Here is a 27,742-nt window from a genome sequence, read left to right on the forward strand (position 1 = left end):
AAGCCGTTTATAAGATCGTTATGTCCGTCCATCTGTCCGTTGGTCCGATAACTTTTGAATGAAAATGCATCAAGACTGGAAATTTTGAACCTAAACTCCTAACGCCGAAGGACGGCACGAGTTTGATGATGGGCACTGTATGTCACACCCTTTAAAGTCAAAAAGTCACAGAATGTCATTTAAAGGCCGAATTGTTTGTAAGTATAACTATTTAACAAGAAATTTAACCCCGAATTAAATGGTGATCTCCATTTTGACTTTAAAGGTGACAATAACGTCAACAAATGTTAAATTACCACAAATGTCGAAAACACGTTAGATTGGCATCAATTTTAAAAGAATGTTAACACTCAATACGATAACAATTTTGACCTGTGACCGTGACACGTCAGTGACCGTGTTCAAAATTTTGAACGGGCAAAAATAATATGATCTTCATTTTATGAAACACTTCTTTCACCCTTTGATTACAATCGTTGTAACCAGTTGTAAGTTTATTTAGTAATTAATTGAGCACGATTAGAATGACAGATGCGATAAAATTGCCCAGATTTCAATGAATTTTGTGCTCCATCAATTGAATAACTTGTTACTTGCCTAAGCATCCACGGCACTATTTTTCTGTGAAGTGGTAATCTGCATCTTGCATAATTCCTCTGTGCACTCTTAGAAATAATGTCACCCTCTTGAGAAATAAGTTAACTCTACATTTTATATTAATTAACCGTTTAATGGATATCATTGACAACAAGAAAAGGCATAAATTGAGGGGTACGTTATACCTATATTGTGGTCATGGTGTGGGAGTAGGATTTCAAGAGTTTTAATAGAACTCGAAAAAAACTGAAAAATCCAAAATTTAACATTGCGTTAGATACGGAAATATCCTAATTTTCGGGAAGAAAATGTTCAAATTTAACATTTGGTTGGCATAGAAGAAATCCCTTAAATTCTAACGAATTTTACTCCGCGGAGAGAAAATGGTGAAAATGAATGACCCTCCAGAAACGACGCTTGCTTGCCTTGCTGCCGTACCATGACTACGATTTTTCAGGACGACTTTTATCTTACCCCCGAATTAAACGGTTTCTTACAAAACGACAATTGTCTCAGCTACATTTTAAAGAGTTGAGCCACCCCCAATATGGAGCATTTTCATTATAACGAGGAAAGTTTGCCCCAGATTCTGTATACATTGGGTAAACAAAATTTATAGTTGGTTGATTTCCAAAAGAGCAACATTGTTTTTAAGAGTGTTACGGAACTGATAAAAACTGATAAGTTGAGTATTTTTGTAATTTAACAGAACGAATTTATTCTGTGAATTCATACTTACTCTCACACCATAATAAATTAACAGAATTCAACCTCCGAACTGTTTCGATGAGAGCTGTTTTGCTAAAGCTGTTTTGCTAAAGGTTCACGTAAGGGCAGATATAGCTCAACAAATTGGAAATATTTCTGACCGGGATGTAATTATTGACCGTGAAATAGATCAAATTGGTCAGCCGTTCAATCTCACTTGACGCGCTAAACTCGGTCCGATTAAAGGACTAACGTATGTATGTACATATATTATGAAGCTTTAGCGCATAAAGTGAGAAAGGGTAAAGTATTTTCTCAGCTTGATCAGGTTATCTGTTTCCTCACTAAGCGACCAGGTGGGCTTTTGATTTATTTATTCAATTCTTTCGGTAGTATGACCGCGTCCCGGTTTTTGCGCAACTTTGCACCATGTAGTGGTCAAGATCGCATTTTCAATATGTTCCGAGACAGATTTTTTGGCAATTTTGCAAGAAAATTAGCCAAGGATAGAGTCAGGATGGAAAACATACTGAATGGCAAGAACTGTGTTCGTGGAAGGGGAGATTAAACTCGGACTAATTTCCAATTTTGTATTTATTTAATTTAAATTTTCCATCCTTTAAATTTTCAGATATCATGAGGGGGGATGGTTGTCAACTTGCTTGGTAGTGGGTGCAATCGATCCGGCCGATGTTTCGCTAAAATATGAAATTTTTTAAGGCCCCAGATATTTCATGCAAATTTGCTAGTTTCACCCTCCTCTAAATTGAGTTAGGTAAGTATAGGGCCGTGCATAATGCATGTGCTCGATTTGATCCCCCCACCAGGTTGGTGTGACCTATGCGAGGGTAGATTGCTCCTTTTAAAAACCAAAGTATAATGTACCCAGGGAACGTTTTTCGATACACAACCACTCGGAATATTACTTTACAAAATAAAATTATTTCATGCTTTCACACCACGGATTAATAAATATTGTAAAAAATCTGGTCACTATTATTATCATACATTTATTGATATATTTACACGATTGCGCTTTGGTTTTCGTATATATGTACATATTCCCAGAAATTAATAACTACATACATTCGTCGCGACAATAATTAAAAGTTAAGAATTACATATACCCACGTATTTACATATTAGTAATTATTGAAACTACATAAAAAATGTTGGAAAACTAAACATGATAAGTTAAATAAATACGTTTGTACTGACTAATAGTATGTAAATAAGATATATGAGCAAAAAATAACATGAGTCTACCCTTTACAGCTTTCTCCATACGCTTAAAAAAAATATTGCACGATGGATTCGCAAAATACGATTTCGCAAATCTATCAGATCAAATTTTAACCTGTTTTTATGAATTATTCGAAATGTTTAAAGTATTTAGCGTCCGAATTTGCGAAATTATTTGCATTTGCAAAGTTTCCGTGAGTATGCTGATTAAATTATGATAATATTTTCCGAACCGGGAAATCAGGCTAGTTCGAACTCCAACATTTCTATAATACCACAATTTAAAGGAAGACCGTGCCAGGGAGGTCGTTCGATCTGAATTTCCCCCTCAAAATCGGCCACATTAAGGAAATTTCCGTAGTTTGTGACCACCTTGTTGAACCCATCGGACGGGAAAACATCTCCCAAACTGAGGCTGGTCCAGCTGCACGCGTTGCTCGTGGTTTGATGGAAACTTAATTTTCCGGAGAATGAAAGAGTGAGTTTTCCTTCAGTGCCTAGTTTGATCGGCGGATTAAGCGGAATGCCTAAAACGTTTGGGTCGCTTTCATCACAGGGGATTCCGTTTGAAGCAAAACCTGTTCATAAAATAGTTCTTCATTCAAAATTCATTCATCATAAAAAATTGGGAAAAAGTTATTCATTTATGGTTCAAAAACCTATAAAATCCAAATCTGAAGATACATGAATATTTTTTCATTATTTCAGAGTTGAGTCGGTTACCCGAAGCCCGGTGAAGGTATTGATTCGAACCGAATCCCAATTATTTGGTTCGGTTTGAATATTTTTCTCTTAAGAAATTCAAATTTCTGTTCAAAATTCAGATTCGGATCGATGAATTGGAAAAAGTTTTCAACCGGCTCGTCTCGGCATTATTTATTTTTTATTCATTTCCCCTTCTTAGATAGATGAATTGTTCAACACATAAGTATATACCCAAACCATGAAAAATGATAAACAAATAAAATTATACATTCATTCCTCATGAAGATTAAATGAATAAATTTGTATGTAGGTATCTATTCAATGCATATTAGAAAATTTTTGAAAAAAGTGTTCCCTAGTTATTCACGACTTTATTAAAGAATGCTTGAATATTTTATTCATTAACAATTAAATGAATGAATGTGAACAGGAATGTCTAACCTTTGGAAGACGCGACGACGCAGGCTTTTACAGAAGTATAGCTGTACACGTAGGATGGCCCGTGAGTTTGGAATAATGCTTTCGGAACACAAATGGATTTCAGGATCAAGGCATGAGTCGACTTAAATCTGCAAATTTGACAATGCGATGGTGTAAAGTGTCATTAAAAATTTTAAAATACATTTCTTCAGCCGAGCAGTTATTAGGGAACGTTCATTCATTACGTTATTTAAAAAAGTCAATTTTTGAACCATCTCTCTCCTAATCATGTTAACCTTAACATGCATAAGATACGCTACCAAAATTCACATAATTTACATATTTTGAAGACGTAATATATGGGCGTTCCCTTAAACGTTGAGAATCTCTTCATTTTTATTTCTTACGTGATGGTTTCGCTCCCGTTGGGGTTTCCCGAGCGAGAGAAGACAGTTTGAACTTGTCTCGAACTACTAGTAAATTTCCGACCGATGAAAATCCCATTACCGGGGTCGGTTATGTAGAAGCGTGGATTTGAAATAAATCTCCCCGCGGGGAGCAACTTTCTGCAAGATTATGTACAAATAAAGTATGTTATGGACTGTTAAAAATCTTAACACGCAAATCCCATACATATTTACATACTGGTAATGATTTGTTAATGGCTTCCTACCAAATTGGTAGTAGTTGGTACCTGAGTGGTAAATTTTTCATTACCACAAAATTACATACTAAACGATAATTCCAACTAGTATTTAGAGTCATGCACACTCTTAAAAACCTGGTGTTAATCGTTACCAAACGTTGTGCATGTAGTGGTAATAATTTGCCTCGCCTAATGGTGGTAAAACTAACACCAGTCAGTGACAATTTGTCCCCGTGCGGGCAAGATATATCACCAAGAGGTGAAAAACATTATCACCATACCATTCGGTGAAGACACATATTTCTGTACATCGTTTACTGTCGATTAACACCGGGTTTATAAAAGTGCACATACATACATACATATTTATGTACTCCAGTAGGTACTAATTTAATACCAGTTTTCTAAGGGTGTGATTATTTTCCGGGATAAAATTATATACCTCCGTTCCGCCGGGACGAGAAAAGTGGTCAAGAGTTCGACGGACTCCTCCAGGCTGAGCAGTTTCTTGCTCGACACGACAAGCGTAAACTCCTCGGGATCCATTAACGGGAACCGAATATAATTCAACGGTTTGGCCAGACAGAAGCGGAGATTTTCCGGGTTGCTGGGATCCAACGAGCGCCGCGCACATTCGGCCAGACCCCAGCTGCAAATTTAGAAAAATTCCATTCAAAATGTATTTATCGTTTACCTTAGGTGCCGTTCATAAATAATGTAAAGCGAGACTGGGGTCTAACGCTCTAATCATAAATATGTAACAAATATTAAAGGGAGGTAGGGGGTCTAGAAAATCCCGATTTTTGCACTACATAATTCATGAACGGTCCCTTACAGTCGAATTCTCGCAGCTTATGCTCCACGATTTTGGCCAAATTAACTCGAAGTGATCACGAATTTAATTAGTATGAAATTTATAAAATACAAGATCTGGCAATGAGCATGTTTACAGGGGAAATTTGCATTCGAAGAGGAGAATTTGCAGGGTAAGCTGGGAAAGTGTGGACTTTAAGGGACGTTTTTATGTAGCACATCGGGTGCAAATACCTCCGCCAAACGTTCCCATTGGGGAATCGTATTTATGTGTCGCAAACATCATGCTAAATAAATTTGTGATTGATTGGTACTAATTTGATCAAAATACACTAGAGAACTCCATTGTTAGGCTAATAGATATAATATTTAAATTCTCACCGATACACGGCCTCAAAAACCTCTATCTCATTTCCAACTTTGAGTGAATCCTGCTGAATAATTTCGATTAAGCAGTCAAGTCGTAGATTCGTGAATTCTTCAGATTTCAAAACTTTCCTGGCATTCCTGTCCACAAAAATGCATAATTATTTAAAATAAATTATACTACCCAAATTTTGACTTATTGACTTCAAAATTTTTTATTTCGTTGAGGACACTCTTAAAAATAATACTTTTTCAGAAGTGCACGACCTCTGAATTCTAAATTTAATAAAGAATGCAAAAATTTAGAGTAAATTTTACCCAGGATTTCGAATATTTTATTTAATTTATAATTTATGCACTCTTAATAATCCGGTAAAGTTACGCAGGTAATGATTTCTCGGTAATAAATTTGATAATAATATTTTGCCAGGTAGTAAAAATTTGTTACCATGATGGTTAAACTTTATTACCAAGCCATTACCACAGGGTACAACTTATTATTACCGCAGAAAAATTCGTAGAAAAATTTGAGACCAGTGTTGCAAAACTTTAACACCGGGTTATTACTACACGGTACTATTTATCAACACCAAGTTGGTAGAGTCAAACATGAATACTGCCTGGTATTATTTTAATACTGGATTTCTAAGCGTGTAGTTTTCAAAATGGTAACATTATTTTTAAAAGTGTTTTTCCTTCATTACCTGCAAATTAATTCGAGGGTGGACTGAATAATATCTCCGAAAGCGTGTTCCATCCCACTTTGAAATAAGGACAACACGTGTTCCAATCCATTTTCTCCTTTCAACAGGGCAGCACAATCTTCCCACAAACCGCGGATTTTAAATTGTGCCGCCACCAGGATTAATTTCGGTACATCGGCCACCTCAACAACGTCCGACCTCTCCCGGTATACAAGTACTTGAAGCAAACACAAAATAGTTATATTTTAGAATTTTGGCGTATATTTATGTATTAAGGGGACGTTCATAAATTATGTAACGCTAGATTACGAGGGTCCAACCCAACTCTTTAATGATATCGGGGCTATGTGATATATGTTAAAGGGGGGCGGGGGATTCAGAAAATCGGGATTTTTGCGTCACATAATTTATGAGCGTCTCCTAACGTAGGACTCGATGACCCATGCCCAAAATCAACCAATTTTTAATTTCAGTTTTCGTCTGTGAAATTTGTTTAAAAATTTTGGACGGCAAATTTAATTCTTCCCAATTTTTGCAAAACTATTCACTAAACTTAAAATTGTAAATTATTTTGAAAAAAGTCACCACTGTTAATCAACTTACAGGCGAAAAAATTGTCCACAGTTTTTAAATAAATTACCCAAGCCGAGAAAGGATTATGAATGTGTTGAGTTTTGTGATTTTAGCGATGTGTAAATAGTTCAACCTTAAATATTTTTTACCTTGATGAGCAACTTCAAAATATGGCTGCTCACATTCTCCACGACTAATTCGTCCATGAGAGGAGTGATCCTGTCGTTCAGAACGGGAGATCCAGTCTCGAGGAAGATTCTGTGGACTGGAATCTGCAAAGAAATAGACAATTAAACTCCAGGTTGACACATACTTACATAATTATATCTGTTCAATTGTGTTCAAGAAATATACATTTATTCATTTAAAATTCATATAATTAAAAAATTGAAAGACATTGTTCACTCCTAACTCATTTATTAAAAAAAATATATATTCATTCATTATTCATTTGTAACTCTTTATTGGATGGATTTCTCCATGTACCACATGTATTAAGCATAACGCGAAAAATGAAAAACAATATACTTTTATTATTCATGAACATGAAATGAACTCATTCACAAAACCTTTAAAAATTGTTCGTTCATTATTCATGAATTTATTCACAAAATCAGACTGAAATCAGCATGACAAATAAATAATTAATAAAATACTTTCAATAATGACCTCTATTTTGACCTCAAAGGTTTCGAAAGGTCAGTAAAAGTAAATGTTAATTGTATCCATTTATCACAAATGTCGAATTCACGTACGCATATCAGTTTTTCTACAGGCAAAGACAACATTATAGCTATTGCTTTCACCCCTTGGTTACACGCGTTGTATGTAATTGTACATAAATACTAAGTAGAAAATTAGTAAACTTTCATACATACCCTTACTCCTTCCGGGCGAAGATGGAGGGTCAAATCGTGTCGAAATCCGGTCTCCACGAGATTTTCTAATCGATCACCATGACCCGACGTCCAATCCCAGTTTACTCGTGGTTCTAGCGGAAAGTCGATCAAATATGAGGAAAACAGCGTATCCTCCTCCGATAGTGTTAATGAGTTCGTTTTATTTATAGGTTTCCTAAACTATTTAAGTTAAATATGTAAATAAGGGAAATATATGGAAAAAATAAACTATTCTTTTAGGTTTTTGACAACTATTCAATTTTTTGTAGTTAGTTGTCTTCAATTTTTTAAAATTATGTAATCTTCACTTAAAACTCATGAGAGTAAATGTGGGAAACATATGGAATGTAAAGATGTCGAGAAGAAAGATCTATTTCTCCCAATTTTTGACAAGTGTGCAATTCTCAATGTTTCTAAAACCACTGAAGAAACCAACCTGTGTCTCGGGAACTTTCCCCTTGTCTGCAGGGTAAACAAGTTTCCTCGGAAAAAGCGTGTTTGCCCGAGTACCTACATACCCATAGTTCTGTGTGATCCTCGCAATAGTGCGTAATCTTTCCCCCTTCCTTTGTCTGATCGACACAGGCAGGGTACATTTCCATAGCAAGTCGTTACGCGTGCAGTTTGGTTCATGAGTTTAGGGCATGATTTCTCTTCTCATCGTGAAATGTGGGATCTTACATGGAAAACTAATATAGGTCCGTAAAAGATGGAACCGTGCACAACGACTGTTATGGATTTGCTGTTTTGTGAGTGATATTGCTCAGTATACGTGGGTGTTCTATTATTGATTTTCAAAAGGTATGTTCCGCACTGTTTCTGACCAAAATTTTGATGAAATAACAAACTTCAAAAACATTTTGGAAGTCGTGATTTTCTTCAGCTCAATCGGTTAAAAGAAACACCCGCAACAAATCATCGAAATTTACCTCGAAAATATGCAAAAATTTACGACTTGATTCCATTATCATCCTAAAATCGTTTCCCCCTGATGTTTTTCTTCAACGTTTGAAACGGATAATAATCACTAAGGGTCCTGTCTGGACTGCACGGGGGGTGGTCTGTGCAGGTAAAGCGATTTTCGTCTGCATCAGCTCTCTAAAACAGTGAGGTATTTGGTGGCGCGTTGTCGTCTAAAAAAAGGCCAACTCTTTATTTTGACCCCGCGTTTCTTTTCAACCGCAGAACGCAGCTCCTTTTGGGTTCCTGCATACGCGACCCCATTTATCGTAGTAATTCTAGCAATAAATTTTATAAGGAGGAGACCTTCGGTATCCTTCAAACTGATGATCATCAATTTTTTGGCAGATTTTTGCACTTTTCCTTTTATGTGTGGTGGAAATCCCCCGTGCTTCCAATGCATGAATTATTGTGTGGTCGTCGGGTCATAATAGTAAACCCAAGTATCTTATTCAACTACTAAAATATGATACAGGTTCCAGTATTCATTTAAAAGCTCAAAATTTGCATTGCAAAAGCAACTCGATCTTGTTTTTGAGATGCCAAAAGCAATTTTGATACCCAACAGAAGGAATCCATTTTCATACCTAAGTCTTCAGTTAACATGGAACAAATTATTGGTTTTGGAACACCCATCTCATCTGCTAAATAGGACAGTTTCAATCGTGGATCTCTAATAATTGGGTCTTTAAGTTTCTGGAGGTTTTCTGCGGTGGAAACCGATTTTGGGTATCCTGGCGACTTTTTTGTTTGGGACATCTTCTCGCCTTTATTTGAACTTATCGACCCAATTGTATTTGTGCTTTGTGTTGAGCAGTTTCCATCGTAAACTTTAAGCATTCGATCATAAATCTGCGACACATATTTCCCCTCCAGCAATAAAATTTAAATCACACTACGATGTTTAATTTGCAAATGTGACATTTTTTCCGTCGAGGTAAAGTTTGCTGATTTATTGCTAGTGTTAATGTTAACCTAAAGGGCTGAAAAAAATCACAGCATCCTAGATGTATCTAAAGTTTGTTATTTCATCAAAATTTTGGTCAGAAACAGTGCGGAACATACCTTTTGAAAATCAATAATAAAACACCTACGTATGTATGTAAATTAATTTTCACTAGTAAATATCTACATATGCATCCAATCTTGGGCCAAACATTGGTGAAATTCATCACGCACGTGGAGAAAGCATGTCTTAATTATAATTACGTTACAAATAGTAACGTGTTGTGCCACGTGGTTTTTTGAATACAGGTTTTGTGCAGAAAATTGGGGTACAAATTTCGACGCGAAAACCATCCAAATTTTTAGTCGAGATTCTTTAACAAGTCATGACTTCTACATGCCTTGAATAACTATGTATGCGTCCGAAACACAAACATAATTGACCAAAATACGCACAAATATTTCAAAATAAAGTTCTCATAAATATAAACATGTCAATGAAAAGGGTTCGTTCCAAGCTCAATTGTTTCGAAATTTTAGCATTGCTATTTATTACGTGACTCGACAAAAACATTTCTTAGTTTGACGTAGCTAAGGAGGCATTGTAATGCGGCCAGGTTTGAATCTGGTCGTAAAAAGCTTGACCTGGACATGCCGTGCCGGCATAAACGTCGCGATGGCCGCGCAACGTGTAATTTTCAGGAACGTGACCATCCCCCCAGGCGCAGTTAATCAAGTTATTTAATCGCTCGAGTTGTTCCGCGGTGGGCAGCTCGTCTGCATACATTTGGAGCAAAATTTTGTTAAAGCCACTATTTATGAGGTAATTATTATCTTAAAATGAACACGGGAAAATAATTAAGTAAATAGGTCGATGTAAACCTGGGTAAAATTATATTAATTACTTAAATACTAATTAAGTAATAAGCCACCTTCAAAGGTGCCAATCAGACAGAACGTGTACCCCAAATAGTTCCACTCGGGTGGTTGCGTCCCTTGCACTTGTCTCCCCCAGCCACGCCCCTCGTACAAATTTCCATCCCCACCAATAAGAAATCTTAGCATGTTTGTAAAATACAGAAATCTTTTAGATATTTCTTCAAAAAATACATCTATGTATATTATAAGCTGGAAATGTTTGTCTACAACGGAAGTAAAAGTAATTTTCCGTGACGGAAGTGAAAGTAGTCAAAGTTTCACTTAGCTTGCCAACAGACATTTCCGGCAAATAATATAGACACAATAAAAAAAATCGGTGCCATTATTAGCAATGCCACTTAATTTTCACGAAAATCAAATAAGCCCGTCGCCCGGCGGGAGACGGGCTTATACGCTAGTATATCTATATTTATACATCCATCTTGTAAATAATTACAAGACGTCAAAATCAATTTTTGGCTTAAAGAGATTGACCACAAACACAGCCATATTAAAAATTTGTATTTTTGTAATTCAAATTGTCCAGACAATTTAATTAAAATTTCTTTATGCCGACTTGGTGAGTATTTTTCGGTTTTTGTCAAATAGCAAATACGCAATGAAGCGAATTTTTCGCAAATATGTAAACAGATAAATTTTAAAGAGATCAAATATTATATTATATGTACTCACGAGTAGGCAATATCATCCCAACCCCGCTCCGTCATATGGTTCGTTTGAAAGGATTTAATCAGCGCGAAACAGTCTGAAACGGAGGTGCAAGTCCGCGTCGCGGAGTGGTGAATTACTACGTTCGGAACGGTTGGCGGCATCGGGATGGTTTGCGGAGGGGGCGCCGCACCCCACTGGAAGCGCTGATACATCGCGGGACATTCTCCTGCTCGAGAAAAAATAATTTTTCGTATATGTAAATTGAAATAACAGCAAAATTGTGCATCAAAGTCGCACAAATTTTTTCCAAAACCTGAATTTTTGGCATAATGTGGACAAAACAAGGAATCGACGTCAAAATACACGTCCAAAATATGGAAAAGCACAATCTGCATACTTTTAAAGTAAGGACAAAAATGAATGATGTACATTTTGTTTTAAATAAATTGCATTCCTCACATTTTTAATACATTTTCCACATTATGTCGACGTTCATACATAAGTATTTTACCCTTGTCCATGTTTTTCGTGCAAAACGTTCTGTCCTTATTTTGTCCTTTGCATTACCTCGCTGTCCACATTATGCCAGAAACCCCTTACATTTTTCTATGATAATTTTCAAATAAAATGATCTTCTCACCTTTAACATAAGCGAAGACAAGCAATCCGAATAACAGAATCTGCCTCATTTCAGCCACAAGTTAAAAATCTATGTCCAACAAATATGGGATGTGGCAGATAATAAATATTTAACGATTTATTATTAAATAATTTAGGCTACGCAAACTTCACTCTTTCCTCGCGTTATGTACAGGCTAAAAATATGTAATCAGTCAGATATGAGTTGCGCAATATTCAGAGACGGCGGAACGTTGTTTAAATTCCCCCAAAATAAGTATTGGCTATTCATACCTTGCCATGTTATCAAGCATATTCTCTCGTCTATCTCGCAACGTTACCACCACCAAGCTCTACCTCCAGATCCTTGGCCAATGATACTCACAATGATAAGCAACGAAGGATATCAAGTGGCTGGCAGGAATATTTATCCCAAGCGATGACAGTTAAAGGGGCCACCCATAAAGGATGCCATCGATTTTAGAAGGGCAGGCGGCCTGGTGTTGGATACATACTACTGTCAATATTTATAGTCTTAATTCCTTGGACATTTTTCTGAGAGGTTACTACGTTTTTAGAAAATAATGTAAATTGTTTTCCAGGAGGTTTCCTGATTTTCAGATTTTTTTCAGATTGTTTTCAGATTTTTTTTTCAGACTATTAATATCGCTGATCAGTGGGCACAAGCATGCCTCTGTGAAGTGGGGATTAAAGGACATTGTCACCTTATCCTCACGGTTATTTGTTCGGACAACTCATGCACGGGTCTTTGCATGCACTCTAAAAAATAAAGTTACCCTTTTGAAAAGTAAATGCACTCTACATAAATTTTGTATATAGTTAACTTTACCAAATCCAGAGAATTTAGTGGTATCAACATCGCAAAAAAATGCAGTTTACTCTCCATTTTGTACGCTCTCCTAAAATCAGACTGCATGTATATATTTTTCAAATGGGTAACACTATTTTGAAGTATACACAAGGTTAATTTCGTTCAAACTATTGTAATTCAAGGTGAACAAAGATCCATCAATACCACTGACGCATAACAAAGATTAGATATCAAATTATCCTCGAATCCTCCACACCTGAAAGTATAATTGAGCCCACATATTTATTATGCTTTTATATTAGCAAATGTAATTTATAACCTCAATTAACATAAATAAATTTATTCACTCTTTTCCAACAGTTATTCGTCCATTTTTTAAATATTAAGCTTACATTTACATCTTATAACAATATTGTTTGTCACAATTTATTTGTACCCTTAAAGAAATGGAAGACACGGCTATTCTCGTGCTAAATGAACCACCAAATCCTCGAGACTCTACAATTTTACAGTTTGACCAGGACGGTGAGGATTCCTACGACGTGGTAATTGCCCCCTTGCGCCGGGATGAAGTCGGACAACAAATGATCGTCACTTATCCCGGTGAGTAATGATAATAAACCGTTACAACGAATGTAACCAAGGGGTGAAAGTAGTGGGTAGTACGTCGAACTGAACACCACACTTTGTTTGTCGGTGCTAAATCTGTCAAAATTGACATGTCTGACGTGTTCTTAACAATTGTGAAATACGTATCAAATTTAACAAGGGATGAGATTCAAGTGACCTTTCGTGACCTTTGAGGTCTAAATGGAGGTCTCCATTTAATTCGGGTTAATTTTCAGTGCAAATTGAGATATGTATCAGATTTGACCTTTAAATGACATTTCGTGACATTTTTACCTTGACGGGTGTGACATACGGTATCCATCTTCGAACTTGCCCTGTGTCTTAAGGGTATGAGTTTACATTCAAAATTTCAAGTCTCTATGTCCTTACGTTCAAAAGTTATCGGACCAACAGACGGACGGACAGACAGACATAACGATCTTATAAAGGGCTTTCACCTCTTAATAATGAACACCAATAATGGAATGAAAATAAGTTCCATTTGGACACCAACAATCTTACCATTTATCAAAAATCCATAAATTACCCAGAGAATTAATGTAATATTTTGAGCTTGAAAAATTATGGAGTGATTATTGTAAAATATTTGCCTTATCTGCACTAAACTTTAAGAAGGCAATATTACATATTTGTCGAAAGCTTGGCGAAGCAAAATAAAACGCACATCGATTTTTTTTTCTCACTGATGAAGCTCCCCTTCTTAGTTTTCGGGGATAAATTCATACGACGTTATCTTGAGGGAGCCGAATATTAAGCAAAATTAGGTAGATAATAACTAAATTTGCCTAATTAATTGACAGACTGGTCCTTCACCAACGCGGTAATGAGTATTACCCCGCTAGTCGGAGTAGTTGATGAGGTCGGAGCCTACCTCCGACCAAATGTTGGTACGACTCTGGAAGTCCGGGCGGAGGTTGGCAACACGTTCTTCTGCTGTTCGAGTTCCAAAGGAAGAAAGATGACGATCGGAAATTTAATTCAAGACAGAATTTATCCCGATACACGATTTGTGGAACGATGTACTTTCGACTATCCAAATTCTGTAAGTTCCATATTATTCAGATTTTTAATTTTAAACTTTGCGTCTTAATTTTCCACGTCTCAAAAACAAAAAATTGGCAAAAAATGAAACATGTTTATATTCCGGGGTTGCTTTACAAAACGATTTTATTACGTAAAAATTCTGTAAGTTTCTTCAGGTTCCCTTTTATGGAGGTTTTTAATTTTAATATTAATTTTGAAACATGTTCATCTTCTTGGGTTTTTTTAACATAACGATCTTATTACATACGTAAAAACAATCTAATTTATAGGCTTTCGAAGTTATTAGGCTATTATTAAGATTTTTCTCATAAGAAAAATCTCATCTTACCCGGGAAATTGCAAAGCAGAGGTCGACGCCGCCGATCATATGCCGCCGACGCCGCCAACGCCGGTACTATTTTACGCGCCGCCGCCGCCGAAAAATTTGATTTCCTATAGCTTCAACATTGCGACGCCGCGCCGCGCCGCCGACGCCACCGAAAAATTACCAAAAACTGGCGCCGAAAATTTGTCGGCGTCGACCTCTGTTGCAAAGTATTAGAAAATATATAAATTAACACGAAAATTAATTAATGACGAAATTAGTCTTCTTCATGAGGCCCGAAAAAAAGTCAAAATTTTGTCAAAATAAGCGTTTAAATTTTACGTTAAGAGATTCAATTAAAGCCAAGTAATTAAGTAATTATCTACATTGCGTAAGAGTAATTACGTGCACTGTTTTTAGCGCGGGGAACACATTGATTTGTTTGACCCGGATTCCGGCTCACGAGTCGGATGGATTCTTCCTGGAGAAGGTGTAGGTGTAACCGCTGGGGTAAAAATCGGTCTGCATGCGGATCCCAAGAACTCGCCGAGATTTACCACGTGCAGAAATACAGAGGGTGGGGCGGGAATTATGGTACGCGATTTATATCTCTACCCTGTTTGTTAGAAATCTGGTATAATCAGGCAGGCAACTCTAGATTGCTTGATATTAAATTTTACGCCGCATGATATTAAAATACTACCGGACCATAAGGATTTGATACACCAATACGGTAAAACTCGCAGTACTTAAAACCGGTTTTTCGGATATTCTGATTTGTCAAATTTGTGTAAAACCTGCTTTCCATTAGTTGAATTTTGAAAAATTTTACGAAATCGATTGAAGTTTAAAAACTTTTTGGTTTAAAAAAATTTAATACAAAATTAAAATTAAATGAAGATTACATATCAGCTGCAAATAAGGTTCTGTACAAAACCGGTTTTCGGTTAAATATAAGACCCGTTTTTAGAAAATCGGGTTTTCTGACTTTGATTCCATAATTCCTAAACGCTAATACCAACACAAACAGTACCACTTTGCTAGAGAAGAACATATTTATATGATTACCGCTTGGTACCATTTAATAATGAATTTTTCTAACCACACCGATATCTTATTGGATTTTATTGATGCCTTTAAGTTCTTGGATGCCAATCTTTCTATTTTTTGTTGAAAATACATTTGTACACTCTTAAAAAAATCAATAACCGTTGGTATTGATACGTGACTCTACCGCGTGGTATTGATCCGGTATTGAATTAATACTACGTGGTAAAAAATTTAATACCAATTAGTATTAAAATTACTACCATGAGGTATAATTTCAATACCGGTTCTATACCAATATGGTATAACCGTTTAATACCAAGGCGGTAGAGTCACGTATCAATACCGTTAGGTTTTTTTCAATACCAGGTTTCTAAGAGTGTACTTCCATACATACGTAGATTCGAAATGTTGACGGACAGACTTTGGCAACTGGAAAAGTAACTCGATCCGCGACATACTGCGGGATTAAGACATACAAACAACTCAAGATCGTTCTGCCCCCTTTGAACTCCAACAAAGTGTCCAGTTCCGAGAGAACCTTGCTCTTCGCGACGCTTATGGTTTGGGTAAAAACCTAATTTATTAAGTCCAGTTTGGCAGAAAGTCCTTATCATTAACAACAGAAACTTTATTCAAGCTACTCCAGTATCACCTTGCGATTTATGCAAAAAATCATGTCACAAAATTCTCGTCCTGTGGAACTTAAGTCTTTTTCCCTTTGGCGAAAATTTCAAATTTTGTTTACATATTCTCTCGCATTTTTCCTCCATAAGCCGCTAACTACGGCCGATGTGTTAACCTTGCCTTGTGATTTGCAATAGAGCTGTGAACGAGCTGTAATCGAACCTAGCGGATCGCCCAGGGCTCAGAAATGATTTGATATTTTTCACAAAAATAACTGGATATTTCCTGGAAATTTAAAAAATTGAAACAATAATAGCTTTTTTGTTGAAGTCCAAAGCCTAGGTTTGTCGCACAGCTCGATTATAGCTCCAGAACCGCTCCAAATCCTAATTTTTTGCGTAAGATAACTCGCTAGCCTAGCTTGAAAAAGGTTCCATTGTCAGTAAAATTCAGTGACCCATGTTTTTTTTACACTTCTCCCACCTTCCTCATATTTCCTGCACTTGTTTGCAATGCAGTGCAAGAAATACTGAAAATTTCCAAGAAATCAAAAACTATGGGTTAGATTCATAATTCCTAAATCTTTTCTAATCAGGGTCTTAACCTGCAGAATTACAAAGATGAGATAGAAGATAACTCAACGGAAAACTCCTTCGGGAAATATTTAACCATCGCAATTATTGGAATCCTCCTTTTTATCACGTTGTTGTGTTTCATAGTATACATTTCAACTTTATAAGTAAAACATGAAATTACTAAAGCTCAGGAAAATATGTATGAAAGCTTGACAACACAATTTATGTAACAAGGAGCAAATTTCTAACAATTACCCATTTATGAAATAATGCAGAAATTAAAATAAAAAATCGGTAAAGGTAGCCTTATATCCGTATAGCTCAGTGGTCGGAGCACGTGACATGAAAACAGGGGGTCACGGGTTGGTATCCAACTGCGGTCACCACTTTTTAACTTACCTATTAGAGATTCCGTACTTCATTCAAAACTGAGGTCCATAAATATTCACTGGATGCATATGCTTATATTTCTTTAATGGAATATTAATATTTTAGCGAATAAATTGGCATATTAGTAAACTGGAAGACATGAATTTTCTAAAATGGTCAAACTTTGAATCAAAAATATCACGTGTCGGCTTCATATAAAATTCCCCTTACACAAAATGATTTATGTGATATGTACACGCTTATATCCCATGAAAAGGGTATCCGTTCATAATAGTGGGTATTTGCAAAATTCATGGTTACAATTTTTCGCGGCGGTAATAATTTTGCTCCTTGAACCTGTTCTTCACGAAATAATTCCGTGGTCGTTCGAAAAATCTTTTAAGGTCATACGATAGCTCATTTCTGTTTAACAAGGAACACTCACGACGTGTCGTTTGAGTCCAGGATACCCACTATGTTTTTCAGAATCTACTAGGACCCCAGATGAAGGATTCATTCATATTTCCATGTAAACCTCATATTTGGCGTCGTGCCGTGGCGCCAAATTCGCAAAATTTGAGTGTTATTATTTTTGAAACCGCCATAACTTTTGAAATCCTGGACGGATTTTCTAAATTTTTAGCAAAATCATGACAAGTAGTTCAACTTTCTTATCCCTTGAAATTGTTTCCAAAATTATCGCTTTTAACTTTTCGCAAAATTTCGTAATTTTCTTAGAAATGGGGGTTAGTCGAAAAAATGCTAAAAATATTTCAAAAATTAGAAATTTTGTATTTTTTTCAAAAATTTCGACTTTTGTGATCAGTTTAAGCATAAAACTTTGATCCGAGATAAACTGCAAAAGCCATGGCGGTTTGAAATTGGTCGAAGATGCAAAATTTTAAGTTTGGCGCCACACCATGGTGCCAAATATGACTTTTACACGGAAATATGAATGGATCCTTCCTCTAGGGTCCTGGCAGATTTTAAAAAACATAGTGGGTACCCTGGACTTAAACGACAGGTCGTGAGTGTCCCTTGTAAGTTCATGTGCCATTATTCCAAAAGGACAACAATTTTCAGCCGTAGCTTGAAAATGATACTAGAAATTTAAAAATCTAGCCATGTACTCCATAGACAACCAATATTTATGCCTGCATGTACGACCATATTAAAGGAAAAAGTGTACTTAAACTCAATCTCTACTTTGCCAATTTTATTCACCAGTGCGTACATCTTGTAACGAATAAATATGTATAATAAGTCTACCTAAATGGAAGCAAGATTTGTCCCATTTATTCATTCACAAGTATTCTTCCATAGCTTACCTATTCCACAAATGATTCGTGTAAAGGTCTGTTCAATTTCATTCTGTACCTTTCGTCATGTTGCACCTGTTACGCATAAATTTATCACGTTTAATTGCTCATTGTTTCACCTGAGAAGGAGAGATCCTCCACATGTCCCTTTCAGATCTTGATGGCTTTTGCATATTTGGTAGACCAGTGCGAATGTATGATAACTCTGAAGTTGTTTGATGCCGTGGCCACACCCCCTTAAACGTGTGAAAACCACGAAAATTACAAAACTCAAATATCCGCTAAAATTTACATTTTTGTGATCCCATATACTCGTGTGATAATATGTAGAAGATATCCCAACTTTTTTGATATTGTGATTTTTTTCAAATAATTCATTAGCTGTACATCTTTACATACATAGAATTTCCTAAAATTTCAGAAATTTATGACATCAAACCCTTCTAGCCTTATCTTACGTTCGCTTGGAGCAAAACGCATCAAGATATGAAGGGGGCGTGTAGAGGGCCTCTCCACCAGAGTCTGTATGCTGAAACCATTTCAATAAATCTGTGCCTACCGTTCCAATGGGAATTAAACCAAGTTATATACATACAACCACTTTCGTAGCTATTTGTTCCACTCTGCTGCACAAACTAATCGTTACTTGACCATTGTGAAAGTCACTTAATTAAGTATTTGGAAAGATAATTAAAAGAACCCTGCGAAGTTCTACTAGTTATGTACTAACTAGCCTATAAGCCCGTCTTAAAGACGGTCCACAATTAAAGTTTTAAGCCAACAAACATAAATCATTAGATGAAAGTATTATATAATGTGATGTATTAATCTGTATCGAAATTATAATTCCAGAGGAAACATACATCTAAATATATTAAACCTACAAAAAGTCCCGTTCACTATTCTACGACACTCCTGCATCCTGATTGGTTGCCGGCCTGCTAAGGAATTTTTTTAACGTTGCTAAGGATTTTTTTAACTTTGCTAAGGAATTTTTTTAAGGTTGCTAAGGAATTTTTTTATCGTTGCTAAGGAATTTTCTTAACCTTGCTAAGGAGTTTTTTTAACGTTGCCAAGGAATGTTTTTAACGTTGGTAAGGAATTTTTTTAGCGTTGCTAAAGAATTTTTTTAACGTTGCTAAGGATTGTGTTTAACGTTTTAACTATTTCGAAATTGTAACTGAAGATGTACCCAAACTTGTACCGTACCTTCTACCAATTGTTGTACAATTGTTGTACCAATTGTTGTACCAATTGTTGTATCGATTGTTGTACAATTGTTGTACCGATTGTTGTACAATTGTTGTATCAATTGTTGTACCAATTGTTGTACCAATTGTTGTACAAATTGTTGTACCAATTGTTGTAAAAATTGTTGTACAAATTGTTGTACCAATTGTTGTACCAAATGTTGTACCAAATATTGTTGTTAAATGTAAAATGATGTATTTATGAAATTGTTTTATGTATTTTTGTAAATTGTTGAATATGCGTGTAAGATTGCCCCGTGACGTGGTGGTGGTTGCCATGGTGACGTCAGGGTGGGATTTTTAGGTGCGCGTCTCTCTGTGTTATAGTCGTAGTGAGTAAGTAGGTAGAAGAATTCTACACAGTCGAGTTTTAGTCGTTGTCAAAGTCAGACATTTTGGATTTTAGTCGTCGTGGTAGGAAATCAAGAGTAAGAATTGTTAATTCTTTGTAATTGATGTCCACGATTAAATTGTCAATAGTAAGTCACCAATCAACTCGTGTTAGTGCAGAGCTCTGAATTGTGTTGACAATTAGTAATTTGTTGGAAATAAAATCTAGTTTAAGTAGATAAAATAATCGTATATTCACTCAAGTCACTTTCTTTAATTCCAACGAGCAAAGCACAATTAAATATACGTAAAGACACTATACTCCGGGTAGGTGATTTGGTAGCTTGGTTTTTACAATTGTATCAAAAGTTGTACCAAATGTTGTACCAGATGTTGTAACTCAAATTGTAACCATAATTATAGCCGTGCTGTGATTGGTGGAGCCAGCAAGCCGGCAACCAATCAGAACGCAGGAATGTCACGGAAAATTTCACGGGACCGACATTTCGAAATTATTATATAGATTTCGCCATGAAATTGTTATCACCCCTCCCCCCAATGGTTATCAGTTGGGTCGCAAACCTAATCAATGTGGAAGGTAAGGTATTACGGAAAACTATTTTTTCTATGGTGTGAGTGTGAAGTGTAACCCTCGGATTTGGTTGAAATTTCAAAGTTATTACATAAATGATTTTAATAAGATTTGAAAAAAAAATAAAGTCACGTTCAACTCACATAAAACTCATAGGAACATACAATGCGATGGTAGTCATAAAGTGTTACCCTTCACTCCAAATAATTTGGAGACAAATCGTCACCCGACGGAGGTACTATACTGCTCTATTTGTGAGTAACGATTTAGGAGACGTTTTATCACCAGGGGGAGATAAGTCAAAAACTCATGCACAAAGCACACGTGACGTCGTCATTTAAAAAATTTAATACTGTCATGTAAAAGGTCTAATTGTCAGATAAAAATGTTCAATTTTTTTAATTACGACGTCACGTGTGTTTGATACATGAGTTTTTGGCTTGTCTCCTTTTGGTGATAAAACGTCTCCTAAATCGTTACCCAAAAATAGAGCAATATAGTACCTCCGCGGGTGACGATTTGTTTCAAAATTATTTAGTGTTCAGTGTACTTTAAATTTTAAAATTACGTTATCCAAGTCAATACAGATAACCAACGTTTCTTGGGGCGGTTTATGCGATGATGTGAATTTGTTAAAATATAAGAGATCAAAGTTGAAAAATGGGCGATTCTAAATAATTTTTCCAGGTCACCCGGCAAACTTAACAATTGAAGAACAGGAAAAGAATTTTCGAATTGTTGGCGGACGACCAGCCACGATAGGAGAGTTTCCATACCAAGTTTCCGTTCAAACGTATGGGTCTCACGTTTGTGGAGGGTCCCTCATATCGGACAGACACGTTCTGACCGTGGCGTAAGAAAAAAGAACGCTACATGGCACAAGATGTAACATGGCACAATCTCTTTACATACCGTAAATACCGTAAAACCCCTATAGCCCTATTCTAATTATAGCCGGCCTCCAAATTGTAGCCGGGTCTAGAGATCAAGATTTCAAAATTTTAGCCGGGTCGTCTCTAATTATGGCCTGTCTTGTCCGCTGTATCCCTGTTCATAGCCCATACAAGAAAAATGTTGCACATTATGCAAATCAACGAACAAGCTGAACTACTAATTTTTACCTATTAATTTCAAGTCAATAATGCACATAATCATAACAGGAAATTTAAAAAAAAACTGGTAAACCTAGTTTAAAGATGGAGACTTGTAGTGAAAATTTTGGTCATAACAAAATTTAGCCGGATCTCTAATTATAGCTGGTCTCTAATTGTAGGCGGGTACGTGACCCTCAGTTTTGGATTTTATCCCCGGCTATAAATAGAGTATTTACGGTACTATATTTATACATAGCTGGGCAGCCCAACTTTGAAAAATTTGGTGATTATTTAAAAACAAAACGGTAAATGAGGTTGTGCCATGTTGACCGGGCGTAATTTTGAACACGTGGTTTTTACATAAATATGTACTCAAACTTATTACTTTTGGCGGTCTCTCGCCAGTTCTCTCACCAACCAAGCTTCCCCGAGCAGTCTGTCGGTGCGGGCGGGGTCCTCGTTTCGTGGAAGAGGTGGCCAAGTCATCAAGGTTCAGAGGATTTGCCAGGATCCGAGTTACTATCCGAGGAACAATGATCACGACGATGCCGTCCTGCTGGTAAGTGGGTTACGCATTTAGCGACCGTTCAAAAGTATTTATATCACCATAGGTGGGGAAAAGTGGGACCCACCGGAAAAACAAGATTATAGCCGCCAAAATTGGAAACGTTTAATGGTCCCAGGATTTATCCTTTTTTCATTAAACTAGTCTCTTAAGCCCAGAACTAGTCTGTATATAGTCTAGTCTATATATAAAACTAGTCTCTTAAAACGATTTTATTTAGTTCAGCGATACAAATGTCTGCTGAATAACTGTTACACATTTACATTCACACAAAGCAAAGGAACGTGGACTTGATTGTCACGTTGTATATCACGATTTTTAATAATAGAGTTCGTAACGTCCGGATTCAAACTTGTGTAACCACGAAAAACGTTCGGTCACGACCGCGACTTTAAACGGTGTGACCACGAAAAATGTTCAGTAAGGACTCTAAAGGGTGTGGCCACGAAAAACGTTCGGTCACGACTCTAAACGGTGTGACCAAGAAAAACGTCCAGTCACGACCCTAAAGGGTGTCACCACGAATAACGTTCTGTAAGGACTCTAAAGGGTGTGACCACGAAAAACGTTCAGTCAGGACCTTAAAGGGTGTGACCAAGAAAAACGTTCAGTCACGAGTCTAAAGGGTGTGACCACGAAAAACGTTCATGCACGACCACGACTTTAAAAGGTGTGACCACGGAAAACGTTCAGTCACGACTCCGAAAGGTGTAACAATGAAAAACGTTCAGTCACGACTCGAAAGGGTGTGACCACAAAAAACGCTCAGTTACGACTCTATAGGTGTGACCACGAAGAGCAAAAACGTTCAGTCACGACTCTATGGGTTGACCTTGAAAAACATTCAGTCACGACTCCAAAGGGTGTGACCACGAAAAACGTTCGGTCACGATTCTAAAGTATGCCATCGTTCTAACGTTTCAAAAACGTTTTGGCACTTGAAGCAAAAGCCCGCCCTCTAGCGCTGAAAAACAGCTAACATCCGATAGGTGGCGCTGGTAGGTAATTAAAGTTAGTAAGGCACAGGTCAGGTGTCAAATATACCCTGTGGCACAGAGGTCACAGGTCAAGTATAGTGGGTGTGCTAAGGTCACAGGTCAAGTGTCAAGTATAGTGGGTGTGCCCAGGTCACAGGTCAAATGTGAAGTATAGTGGGTGTGCCCAGGTCACAGGTCAAATTTGAAGTAAAGTGGGTGTGCCCAGGTCACAGGTCAAGTGTCAAGTATAGTGGGTGTGCCCAGGTCACAGGTCAAGTGTGAAGTATAGTGGGTGTGCCCAGGTTACAGATCAAATGTGAAGTATAGTGGGTGTGCCCAGGTCACAGGTCAAGTGTCAAGTATAGTGGGTGTGCCCAGGTCACAGATTAAATATCAAGTCTAGTGGGTGTGCCCAGGTCACAGGTCAAATGTCAACTTTAGTGGTTGTACGCAGGCCACAGGTAAAGTGTCAACTTTAAAGGGTGTGCGCATGTCAGGTAAAATGTCAACTCTAGGGGGATGAGGCCGTTCATGTATCAAGTCTCAGCGGATCTAAAGAATGTGTTTCGTTGTTCTCGTGTTCGTCAACGTTTTGACACTTTAGCGAAAAACGCCCTCTAGAAACGAAAAATGCAACATAGTGTCCAAACTGCCGCTAGGTGACGTTATCTTGGACAATGTGAGACACGTGTGTAATCAAGCGCCAAGTTCAACTGGTAACACACACACACACACACACACACCACTGCACAATTCTTGGTTTTGATAATCAATATTTTCGAAATTTGACTTCAATACTCGACATCAAAACGAATTTCTGAACATTTTGAGATCTACTACGGGCACTTTGATACCCAGTTTTGATGGCGTTTTTACTAGTTTCCAGAATTGATATATGTTAATTTTAATCACGTGTTCAATTTCTTTGGGCAAACGTGCAAATTACGGGGGGAAAAAATCGAGAGAAAAAGTTACGTCAGAAACCTTTGCGAATATGTATTTTTAAAAGTTGCCGGAAACTTTCGAACATTTCTTTGAATTTCCCATCATTTCTTGTAGGAAATTTTGATCTATTTACTAGCCGTGAGAATTTTTCCAGATTTTGTACCCTTCCCCCTCCCCCCATAAAAAGAACGAAACAAAAATCGGACCCACGACTTTATAAAATTACTCAAATTGACTTGTAATTGTTCGTTTCCAGCTACATAAGTTCCAGCTTCAGTTTGGGTCGCGAGATCCAGTACATCAATCTCGCCAAGCCCGGTTCCAGACCAGCGGTCGGAACGTGACCGGCTGGGGTACTAACTAACTTAAAGGGTGGTAACTTTTAAATTTTCACACTTTTGAATCAAAAGTGTGAAATTTTAAAATTTGTTTTTTAAATATTTTCTTATTTAAAATTATTTTTTAAAATATTTTTGTATTTTTGTATTTTTTTAAAAATATAATTTAACTGAAACATATCACTCTAAATAAAAATGAGTAAAATTTACCCAACATTGGGCAAATTTTGCACAACTTTGGATAAATTTTGCACAATGTTGGACAAATTTTACCTTCTAGTTGTGTCATCCTCTTTTTTACCCAACCTTGGGTAAATTTTACTCATTTTTATTTAGAGTGTAAATATCTACGAATGTTTGAATTAGTGTTTAACTTCCAGGATTTTGGAAACCAGAGGGACAATAGTGAGTTAAAAGTCGCGACTCGTCCTCGAAATTGGTGCATTATGAAAAATCAAAAATTAATTTTTTAACAAAGTAAACTTGGTCCAATGTAAATTTGACAATTGGACATTTTTTTCAAAACAGCGCTGCCAGGATTGTCAGGTGAGTTATGTCAAAAAATAGTGTCAAAACTGTGGAATCACGTGGCACTAATTTTTTCATTGAATGACGCCTTAGAAAATTTCAAAATAGTAGTAGATGTCTTATCTCTTTCCCTCTAAAACCAAGGCATTCGTGGGCACTCTGACCCGACATACTTTTCTTCAACGCCATTCAACGGAAAGATAAGTGTCACGTGATGCCTAATTTTTGGCGTGATTTTTTGATATAACTCATTAGTGAATCTAAGTCTATGTAGCTCTCAAAAGGGTTCCATTCTCGGTTTGACGTGAGACTAATTCGAATCTCTTCACAACAAAGAATATATGTGCATAACTGCATTTTTAATCCCATAATGCCCCAATTTAAACGCGAGGGGCAAATTTTGACCTGTTTCAAGCCAAAACCCTTACGTTTCATAAATCCTCGAACTTTTCGAACTATAGCGCGGATTCAAAAAGTCGAAGATATATTAATATATCATCGATAAAAATAATAAGTAATATTTAATTAATTAATGTGAATCATAATTAAAAAATGATTCATAATTATTTTTCGAAATATGACTTCAAACGTGTACTACTGATTGAGAAATATTTAAGCGTGATGAAATTTCTGCCCGCCAAAAACCCCTGCTCACTTGATTAATATTGAAGGCCAAATCAAATCTATCAGACTTAATTAAATATTTCCTGATAAATAGTTTAAAAATCACCACCATATTTTAATATATACTTATCAAGTAATTCCTACGCACATACAGGGTGGTTTAAATGTCAGGTTACAATGGAAATTTTTTCAATGGAAAAAATTCCTAAATTTCCATTAGTTACGGATTTGGGATTGAGATTTTTATTAATTTTTATCAAACCTTCTGGAACACTGATGACAAAATTCTTAAAATATTGAATTTCAGGCAAAATTTCGGCAACTATATAACGGAGATTTGTTAATTTTTCCCATTGAAAAATTGTCCATTGTAACCTGACATTTAAACCACCCTGTATGTTTGGTAAGTACTTATCCGTGTAATGTTACAATTATCAAAGGTGCTCTTTCTGAGGCGGTTCCTTGCCTTCTCAACTTCAAGTTGTGGAAGTTCCCATGGTCAGCGAGGCGGACTGCAAAGCGGCATATGGCCAAAGTGCCATCACAAATACGATGCAGTGTGCCGGATATAGTCAGGGAGGGAAGGATGCTTGTCAGGTGAGGGGGGCAGGCATTGTCTAATCTACCCGGTACCGGGCATTGGGATATCCGGTACAGGTTCTAAAATCGGAAGTACCCAGTTAACCCGGGAGACAATTGTCTTTGCTGGAACGTCATTAATTTTCAGCAATTTACCTCCTCCTTGTAAAATCTGTTAAAAGGGATTCCTCACATCCAAACCAAATATTAAATTCGAGACTTTTCTTACAAAAAATCTGAAATTTCCCAAATTGAACGACATGTTAAACTTTGGACCTTCTTCTCAATTCTTACTAGTTTTACTAAAATTGCTGATTTCCTCGTCCCGCACGAGGACAACAAAATTTATTTACATATGTTCACGAATAAGTGCCGTTTCTTGTTAGTAATCGTTGAATGGTTAACAATGCCAACCTTTGAACAATGTTAACTTAACGCAAAAAAACATGTTGACGTTAAAATGTACAGGGTGACGCGGGCGGGCCTCTTGTCTGTGGAGCTGTTCAAGTCGGGATTGCAAGTTGGGGTGCGGGGTGTGCTCAGCCAAGTAAATTGCAGTACTTACAATGCAATGGTGTCAAGTGATAAGTTCGGATTTTTTGGAATTTTCAATTGTGAAATTGTAGTAAACAGTTTCTTGAGGCAGCTAATGTGACGGTTGGAATTACTCAAAATAATTTAAATCACGGTAGAAAAAGTGGATAATTTTTACCAACCAAATTCGATTTTGCTACAATTGCTTGGGAAAAATCGTCAATTTGTCTATAAATTAAAATATTTTTATAAATTCCTAAAATTGCACAAATTGCCTCAACAATGGGTACAATATCGAGGTTTGAATGTCACGATTTCTAAAATTCTACAAAAAATCCGAGCATTTCACTTTACACCATCTCATTTTCAGATTTTTAGTTTTTATCTGTGTGGATCAGAAAAAAATAATTTGTAACCATTCCAGGATATCCTGGAGTATATACAAACGTCGGGAGCGTGATGGACCATATTTCCAATTGTTGAAGATATTTCTTTATTCCGAGATATAACCGATTCCGACAAACCTTTAAAACTGTATATATCTACTAGCAAGGACTAGGCATAAAATGATTGTCTGCGGCTTCGACCAGATTAAAATCAAATTTTTAACACACCGAATATCTACGTAGATAAATCGACCAGTATTTCTTAAACTTAAAAAAGGTTCCATTCTATGTTCTAAATTGAGGAAACCACATAAATATGTGCATAGATAATACGCATAAGCTTTTTATTCTTAATAATATCTTCGTTTTTGTTTGCTCTGAACACATTTTGTGCGAAATCTATTACATCCTTTAATAAACTTAAAACACGCGATACAAACGGCAAACTTAATTCCAACGTAAATACT

At 36.5% G+C, this 27,742-nt stretch overlaps 4 protein-coding genes across 5 annotated transcripts; 2 read left to right on the forward strand and 2 right to left on the reverse strand.

The window, feature by feature from the left end:
- Positions 1-2,441: 2,441 nt before the first annotated feature.
- On the reverse strand, positions 2,442-9,209 carry LOC118433045 (BTB/POZ domain-containing protein 2-like). The gene is made up of 8 exons (XM_035844589.1): positions 7,653-9,209; positions 6,924-7,046; positions 6,202-6,418; positions 5,513-5,638; positions 4,761-4,967; positions 4,080-4,238; positions 3,694-3,821; positions 2,442-3,125 (listed from the first exon to the last, which is right to left on the reverse strand). Exons 3-8 carry the CDS (start codon positions 6,252-6,254, stop codon positions 2,788-2,790), a joined length of 1,011 nt encoding a protein of 336 aa, XP_035700482.1. The 5' UTR covers positions 6,255-6,418; positions 6,924-7,046; positions 7,653-9,209; the 3' UTR covers positions 2,442-2,787.
- Positions 9,210-10,101: 892 nt separating this feature from the next.
- On the reverse strand, positions 10,102-11,979 carry LOC110861269 (peptidoglycan-recognition protein SB1). The gene is made up of 4 exons (XM_022110373.2): positions 11,809-11,979; positions 11,190-11,394; positions 10,511-10,635; positions 10,102-10,355 (listed from the first exon to the last, which is right to left on the reverse strand). Exons 1-4 carry the CDS (start codon positions 11,855-11,857, stop codon positions 10,156-10,158), a joined length of 579 nt encoding a protein of 192 aa, XP_021966065.1. The 5' UTR covers positions 11,858-11,979; the 3' UTR covers positions 10,102-10,155.
- Positions 11,980-12,735: 756 nt separating this feature from the next.
- Positions 12,736-17,370, forward strand: LOC110861259. 2 transcript variants are annotated; one of them, XM_035844558.1, is made up of 5 exons: positions 12,736-13,221; positions 14,049-14,290; positions 15,017-15,190; positions 16,045-16,212; positions 16,881-17,370. In XM_035844558.1, the coding sequence occupies exons 1-5, from the start codon at positions 13,065-13,067 to the stop codon at positions 17,007-17,009; spliced, it is 870 nt and encodes a 289-aa protein (XP_035700451.1). In that variant the 5' UTR covers positions 12,736-13,064; the 3' UTR covers positions 17,010-17,370. The 2 variants fall into 2 exon arrangements, with proteins under 2 accessions (XP_035700451.1, XP_035700450.1); XM_035844557.1 differs by having other exon boundaries at positions 12,742-13,221; positions 16,866-17,370.
- A 1,576-nt stretch (positions 17,371-18,946) lies between these two features.
- Positions 18,947-27,507, forward strand: LOC118432850 (trypsin-4-like). The gene is made up of 8 exons (XM_035844559.1): positions 18,947-19,422; positions 20,637-20,711; positions 21,393-21,558; positions 22,205-22,358; positions 24,543-24,639; positions 26,217-26,373; positions 26,824-26,902; positions 27,314-27,507. The coding sequence occupies exons 2-8, from the start codon at positions 20,645-20,647 to the stop codon at positions 27,347-27,349; spliced, it is 756 nt and encodes a 251-aa protein (XP_035700452.1). The 5' UTR covers positions 18,947-19,422; positions 20,637-20,644; the 3' UTR covers positions 27,350-27,507.
- Positions 27,508-27,742: the final 235 nt, after the last annotated feature.

This window comes from Folsomia candida, unplaced genomic scaffold, assembly GCF_002217175.1.
Source record: "Folsomia candida strain VU population unplaced genomic scaffold, ASM221717v1 Fcan01_Sc039, whole genome shotgun sequence".
Lineage (NCBI taxonomy): Eukaryota > Metazoa > Arthropoda > Collembola > Entomobryomorpha > Isotomidae > Folsomia > Folsomia candida.

Excerpts from the sequence above, each read along its gene's own strand:
- LOC110861259 (XM_035844557.1), top strand. The coding sequence starts at position 13,065 with ATGGAAGACACGGCTATTCTCGTGCTAAATGAACCACCAAATCCTCGA. Across the intron at positions 13,222-14,048 it reads AATGATCGTCACTTATCCCG|ACTGGTCCTTCACCAACGCG; the intron begins GTGAGTAATGAT and ends ATTAATTGACAG. Across the intron at positions 15,191-16,044 it reads AGGGTGGGGCGGGAATTATG|ATTCGAAATGTTGACGGACA; the intron begins GTACGCGATTTA and ends ATACATACGTAG.
- LOC118432850 (XM_035844559.1), top strand. The coding sequence starts at position 20,645 with ATGAAATTGTTATCACCCCTCCCCCCAATGGTTATCAGTTGGGTCGCA. Across the intron at positions 22,359-24,542 it reads ACGACGATGCCGTCCTGCTG|CTACATAAGTTCCAGCTTCA; the intron begins GTAAGTGGGTTA and ends GTTCGTTTCCAG. Across the intron at positions 26,903-27,313 it reads TGCGGGGTGTGCTCAGCCAA|GATATCCTGGAGTATATACA; the intron begins GTAAATTGCAGT and ends TAACCATTCCAG.
- LOC110861269 (XM_022110373.2), bottom strand. The coding sequence starts at position 11,857 with ATGAGGCAGATTCTGTTATTCGGATTGCTTGTCTTCGCTTATGTTAAA. Across the intron at positions 11,395-11,808 it reads TGTCTTCGCTTATGTTAAAG|GAGAATGTCCCGCGATGTAT; the intron begins GTGAGAAGATCA and ends TTTCTCGAGCAG. Across the intron at positions 10,636-11,189 it reads TGGGATGATATTGCCTACTC|ATTTCTTATTGGTGGGGATG; the intron begins GTGAGTACATAT and ends AAACATGCTAAG.
- LOC118433045 (XM_035844589.1), bottom strand. The coding sequence starts at position 6,254 with ATGGAACACGCTTTCGGAGATATTATTCAGTCCACCCTCGAATTAATT. Across the intron at positions 5,639-6,201 it reads ACCCTCGAATTAATTTGCAG|GAATGCCAGGAAAGTTTTGA; the intron begins GTAATGAAGGAA and ends TTTTGTGGACAG. Across the intron at positions 4,239-4,760 it reads CTCGTCCCGGCGGAACGGAG|AAAGTTGCTCCCCGCGGGGA; the intron begins GTATATAATTTT and ends ATAATCTTGCAG.